Source organism: Cynara cardunculus (assembly GCF_001531365.2).
Source record: "Cynara cardunculus var. scolymus isolate 2C chromosome LG 6, CcrdV1, whole genome shotgun sequence".
In the NCBI taxonomy this organism is placed as follows: Eukaryota; Viridiplantae; Streptophyta; class Magnoliopsida; order Asterales; family Asteraceae; genus Cynara; species Cynara cardunculus.
In genome coordinates, this window is record NC_037533.1 from 846,583 (window position 1) to 853,757 (window position 7,175).

Sequence of the window (7,175 nt, forward strand, 5' to 3'; positions counted from 1 at the left end):
GCATATTACTTAAAATTTAAAATTACAAGTAAATCGTGCATAATGTACAACTTATTAAAGCTCCATATTTGAATTCTTATAAATAACTGCAGATAAACATACTTAAATATTGAATAAACATCTAATTTTAAATATAAAAAATCTAAAATATAATTAAGATAATCATTGAGTTCTAGAATACTTAGTTATTATCTTTATAAAAAAATATATTTTTAAATCTAAATTAATTTTTTTTCTTACTAAACCTAAATTAAATTGTAAAAAAAAAATGAATTAAGGAAATTACATCAAAACACAATCACTTTTAAAAAATTAATTTGAATCTAATATCGATATATTTTATTCAAAATTTTATAATATTTTCAAATTTATATTTTATTCAAAAATAAAAACATTATCGTTTTCTCAAAATCACATAAAACCGTATTATATCGACATAAAAAAAAATAAAACGAAACACTGAATTCAAGATGTGTCTCGATGCATTAATTGCATGAGTACCCTTCTAGTATAAGTAAATAACTAACTCAAGCCATCGAGGTCCCGGATGCGGAGCCAGCTTTGCGGCATTCGATAAGCATGTTCATGTAAAATTGGCAGCGGCTGATATCGTTCGCAGAAGTGTCGAGGCACTGCCAACAAACATAAATCAAACCATTTGATCCATATAATCAATCTAAAACTACAACTACTCTAATTACCTCTTTTTATGTAAATACAATTCATCTAAGGGCCGTTTACCAAACACTTACTCGCTTACTGGTGAAATTTAACACTATCATTTACTTACCGTATGCAACAATTTACTCGGTAAGCGCTTACCATGGTTTTAGTCGTCGTCTTCACTTACCGAGTAAAACTCTTGGTCCTTGTCTCGCTCTTATCGGATAAGATTCTTGGTCCTCACCATATTCATCGGGTAAGGTAATGTGATTTGGTGTTCACTTACCCAAGTAAGCGTTTGGTAAACAGTCCCTAAGTTTCTTTTTAATTAGTTAAAAAGACCGTTATTTTTTTGAAGTGGACAGTTATTTTAAGATGGATCGGAGTAATAAACAACTTACATCTTGGAATGCCTTGTGTTGCCCAACACACGCATCGAGATTGGCGGTATTAGCAGCGGATGGCGTAACCGTCTCAAGCTGGATAACACGAGGACCCATCATACTGTCCACTGCCCGATGAGCAACCGCATTTCCAGCACCAAAGGCCATGCCTAAATAACAACCATATAACTTCTTTAATTTCAGTTCCCCTATCATATGATGCATTTCAACTACATACATATATATGGAATTGGTTAACTTACCTTCAGCAACAACAGAACCAAGTCCTCCAGTAGTAGGTCTACTCTGCTGAGGTGCAGGGGATGGAGCTCGAGTAGGAGCTGCAACAATAGATCATTGAACAACAAATTAAATCCACACCCATTACCAAAACAAACGAACCCAATATATCTCATTCCCATTTGAGATGGGGCTTAACAAGGGTAAGATGTGACTCTGCCCCTTAGGATAAAGGAGCTGTTTCCATTAAGACCCCAGATAGAAAATGAGGAACGATAAAGATTTGAAATGCCGCTTAAGAGAAAGCAAAAGCATACAAATAGAGGTCGGTACAAGAAAAGGATAACCAATTTGATGAAACTATTGAAACCACTTGTTGGATGGAAAGGCATTAAAATGACATAGGTATAGTGATTATGATCATACCTTCATATATACTAAAAACATATTAAAATTGTATTTAGAATTAGCACAATTAGTTACAAAGGGCACCAGAAATATGGACAAACATTCAAAAAGATAAATGCATACACTTGGCTGGCTGGGGAGCTGGACGTGAAATAGCACCGCTTGATCTTCCTACGATATAACAATTCGATGGGTTAATAATCCATAAGCAAAACAAACTAGGGAATCAGCCGGATGGCATATCCTACCTTATTTGGTGACAAAGAGAGACAGCTTAATGCATGGAAAAACAAGAGAACAACCCTTAACACACATGTATATATGTTACATTTATCAGAATTTAAGTGAGTACATTATTTACTTTAGATGACCTTCAGAAATGGGGTCAACAAATTCACATCAATCGATCACATAGTAACCAAGAGAAACCTAACTACATTGTTACCAATGTTTCATGAGGTTTACGCACAAGGTTTACTAATGTTTCATTAGGTATAGCAAGAAATAATCAAAACCCTAATCACTTGCAAATTTGTGATGCATGTATGTAAATTTGACGTTAATATTAAAGCGTACAGATTAATCGCGTGATACGTAACAAACGAATTTGAGGATTTTTCTTTTTGTAAGAAAAGCAACATTATTGCATAAAAACGACTCAAACTTGCAAACCGTTATGTCGGATTTAGGCGATCGATCAAATAGATTCATATAAAACTTACTACATCAACTACCAGATAATTATAGGGAAAATAAAACTACCAGAAAATTGAACTACAGAAAAATCACTAGAAAAATAAACTACAAATTGTACGTAAAACATAAACAAAACCCTAGAATCAGATCGTCGGCCAAACTAAGGTAAAAGCATCACAAAGAAATGAAGAATGCTGCAAGAAGATCGATCATATTATGGTGAAAACCAAACCAAACCAGACCAAATCAAAGCAAAATAAAAATGCACGATACAGAATTATACATTTTTATCACTCAAAATAACGAATATTCCTAACAAAAAATTTGAAATGTGCATGTCTGAGAGAGAGATTTACCTCGAGAGCGAGCCATTAATGATCGAGATCAAGAAGATGAAAATTGCAGAAAGAGATTAAAGTTAAAGATGACAATAATTTGATGAAGAAATGTGAATGGAGTGTGTGTATTTATAGTAAGCTTTTCTTGGCGATCACGTATTGCTGCTGGTATTTTTCGGGACGATTAATTATTATTAGAGTAAATTACTTTTTTAGTCCCTGTAGTTTATTGAATTACAGTTTTCATATATATGGTTTATAATTCATCACCTTTTTCGTCCCTATGATTTAAAATTTATTGCTTTTTTCGTCCCTATTTCTATTTTAGTCTATTATACTTAAAAGTATCGTTTTGACCTCATAGAAGAAAATAGAAATGAATTGCAAACTATAAAAATAAAAATCGAAAGTTTTGAAACCACAGGGATAAAATCCACAAATTATATGAAAGAAAAATATAATTTACTATTATTATTATTATTTATTATACGATTTCTTTTAATTACATGTATTGCTTATGGTATTTTCTTATAGTTACAGTTACCCAACACTTATCACGTAAGCGTTTACCAATAAGATTCAGTATTATCACTTAATTATGGCCAACCACATAAGGTTTTAATCCATTAAAACTGCATCGTATGCAATAATTTACTCGTTAAACGCTAACCTGATAAGAGTCATCACCTTTACTACCATGTAAGACTCTCGGTTCTTGCCATCATCCTTACAGGGTAAGATTCTCGATCTTTTCCATGTTAATCCGGTAAGGTAATATAACTTAGTAATAAACATTTGGTAAGCGACTCCTAAATAGCTAAATTGGTAGGTCCCTTTTCCTGTTTTCGTCCCTCGATTTAATTTATATTATAAATTTGTTCTTAGATTATACATTTTGCTATGAATTTGGTCAATGTCATTAACGTGGTTCATCTCTTATTGAGTAAATAGTAGACAACATATGTTTATATATATATATATATATATATATATATATATATATATATGGGCCTAATAAAATGAGAACCAATTAGTTTGTGGTAACTGTGAGATTCAATATGAACAAATCATTTTATTATATTAATTGTATTACTTTAATTAAGAAAAATGGTGTATTAGTAATTTTATTAATATATTTTTTAACGGTTATCAATTAAAGAGATTGATACTGTTTCCTTATTAATCAAACAAATTATTGAAGTTTTTTTCTATGAAATTACAATTGAGAAAATAAATATATAATTCTTTACTGTTAAAACTTATTGGGTATCACAGTGATATCACAGTTGTATTCAACAACCATATTTGGTATCATAGTGTGTATCACAATGTATTTTTGTCGTCATACGAAGTGTATCACAATATATTTTTGTTGTTTTACGAAGTGTAACACAATATATCAAGTAATTTTTTTTAACCAAATGTATCACACTGTGTTTTTTTGTTATTTTATGAAGCCTATCACAGAGTGCATCATGTGTTGATATGGTGTTCTTGGAAAGATGAGGTGTTTGACGGAGAGAGATGAGAGTTGAGAGGAGAGAGAAGAGAGGGGGGAGGAGAGAGAAAAAAATCTAGAATGACTAAAATGACCCTAATTAATATTTTAATTTAAAATTACTAAAATTATTAATTTCCTAATTTAACCATTGATTTGTGGTTGAGATTAGATCTCACAGTTAACATAAACTAATCAGTTCTACTCGAATGGATTCATATATATATATATATATATATATTGTAACACCCCCATACTCCACATTTGCATAGAACATATATTTCATTACATAGAAATAAGAATTACATCACAAGGTCCCACTAGTACAAAGATTTCTATATGTACAAAATCTACATACAAAATTTTCTAAAACAAATCCTGTACTACTACATGTAATATAACATGTATTTTCAAAAGCAGGAAACAGATTAGGAAAATTATCACATTTTCCCTTTCCCTTTAATATCCCCGGACCCCGCTACTCCTGCATTGCAATATTTTAAACAGAAAATGAGGGTTAGACCATACGGGTCTAGTGAGAAAATCTCTTCCTTGCATATGCAGGGTGATGAACACCAAAATGATAATAAATATTTGAAGCAGTTTACAATACTATACAAAAATAATGTAAACTCAAGAATCACAGTTCCATAAAATATTTCTAATTCAATATATATTGTTTTTCCACAAAAATAAAACAATACCAACACTTCTTGAATTATCAAATCATCTCATAAAAAGATTTAAGGCCTGATATGACAAACCATTTTCCCCTTCTCAATAACATCTAAATTATTATTGCTAATAAGAATAATATCCTTAATTCATCAGATCACAAAGAAATGATGATTCAAAGTTATTAAATCTAATTAGTAACAATAACAAGAGTTATAATATTATCCCCATATGACAATGCCACCCTTATTCCAAGTACACCTCTCCTTAATATGTCACCCTTATTCCTCCATTAAAACAGAGCTACTTATCAGAACAGACATAAGTCACCACGTTTGAAAGTACTTATTCCCAGTTCCAAGCCAGAACAGACAAAAGTCACCACGTCTGGGGGAACTACCATTTAAAACTCACTTCCATACCAAAACAGACTTACGTCACCACGCTTGGTAGGAACATTTATATAAAATAATCATTTTATGAATCATAAATAAATAAACATTTATAAAAATAATTCCGAATAGACCGCAGCCATTGGAATTGTTATTAATCCAAAATTATTTATATCAAAACTTCATTTTATGATAAAATAACAATTTTCATCAAAACACATAAATATACTCAAATCCGGTCAACAATCCGGTCAACAAATCCGGTCAACAAATCCGGTCAACAATCCGGTCAACAATCCGGACAATAAACCTCTCAAATTAATCCGGACAATAAACCTCTCAAAATAAACCTCTCAAGCTAAACCTCCCAAAATAAACCTCTCAAAATAAACCTCTCAAGCTAAACCTCTCAAAATAAACCTCTCAAAATAAACCTCTCAAAATAAACCTCTCAAAATAAATCTCTAAAAATAAACCTCTCAAGCTAAACCTCTCAAAATAAACCTCTCAAAATAAACCTCTCAAAATAAACCTCTCAAGCTAAACCTCTCAAAATAAACCTCTCAAAATAAACCTCTCAAGCTAATCCGATTTAAAACTAATCCGGTCAAGTTTTGTCCGGATAATACTTAAAACGAAATAAACATGCTCGCTTCAAATAAGAACAATACGAAGCATATAATTGAAACCAGTAGAATTTTGATACAAAAAGATTTAGAAACCACTCACCTTAAAAAGCTTTTGAATCCAAAACTCTTGAAATCAATCCTTTGAARTCCAATCCTTGCAAAAGCTTGAGATCACCTCTTTTAAATAAACCGGACAACCCTACCCTTTTTAAAACACTCTCCTAACTCCAAATAGCCAAAAAATAACAAATGAGGAACTAGGTTCCTATTTATACTAAGCCAAATGGTGGAAAGTCGGCTAATAATCCTTCCACCTCATGCATAACTAACTTATTCAYATCCACACATCCATGCACACCTCATCACACACTCTGCACATAATGCATGCATATGACTCCACGCATGCACAACCCAAACCACATATATATCTTATTATATACACACCTATATACACACACACACATATATATATATATATATAATCACATAAATATGTATATATATATATACACATAACCATTTATTCAATTAATACCCAAATTCACATACCAACATGTATCAATTACCATGTTACCATGTAATAAATTAATCAAATAATCACGTATTAAATACTTGGGGTAATAACTGGAATCTGAGTCATTACATATATATATATATATATATATATATATATATATATATAAGGGTACTCGCATAATGCAACAAGATAAATCTCGATTTTAATGTTTAGCTTTTATTCTTTGTCTCTTTCAATATAATACAATTTTATGTGATTTTGAGAAAGTGATAATGTTCTTATTTTGAATGAAATATAAATTTGAAAATAACATAAAAAATTGAAAAAAATATAAATCGTTATCAATATCAAATTAACTATTTAATACTTCTTATTTTTTGGTGTAATTTCTTTAATTCAATTTTTTTATTATAATTTAATTTAGATTTAATAACAAAGTAATTTATTTTTGGTTTAACAATATAATTTTTTTTATAAAGATAACAATTAAACATTCTGTTAGAACTTAACGACTATCTTAATTATATTTTAGATTTTCCATATTTAAAATAAATGTTAATCATGTATTTGATTATGTTTATTTGTAGTTAGTTACACGAATTTAAAAATAGAGCTTTAATAAGTTGTACTTACGTAAAATTACTTGTAATCTTGAATTTTAAGTAATATGCATCAATAAACAGTATTTTATGCATAAAAATTGGTTTTTAAGAGTTTTATCAAATGCTTTATAATA

At 30.2% G+C, this 7,175-nt stretch overlaps 1 protein-coding gene across 1 annotated transcript; it reads right to left on the reverse strand.

The window, feature by feature from the left end:
• Positions 1-467: 467 nt before the first annotated feature.
• On the reverse strand, positions 468-2,824 carry LOC112514955. Its single transcript, XM_025121606.1, has 5 exons — positions 2,747-2,824; positions 1,818-1,865; positions 1,310-1,387; positions 1,065-1,216; positions 468-632 (listed from the first exon to the last, which is right to left on the reverse strand). Exons 1-5 carry the CDS (start codon positions 2,760-2,762, stop codon positions 528-530), a joined length of 399 nt encoding a protein of 132 aa, XP_024977374.1. The 5' UTR covers positions 2,763-2,824; the 3' UTR covers positions 468-527.
• Positions 2,825-7,175: the final 4,351 nt, after the last annotated feature.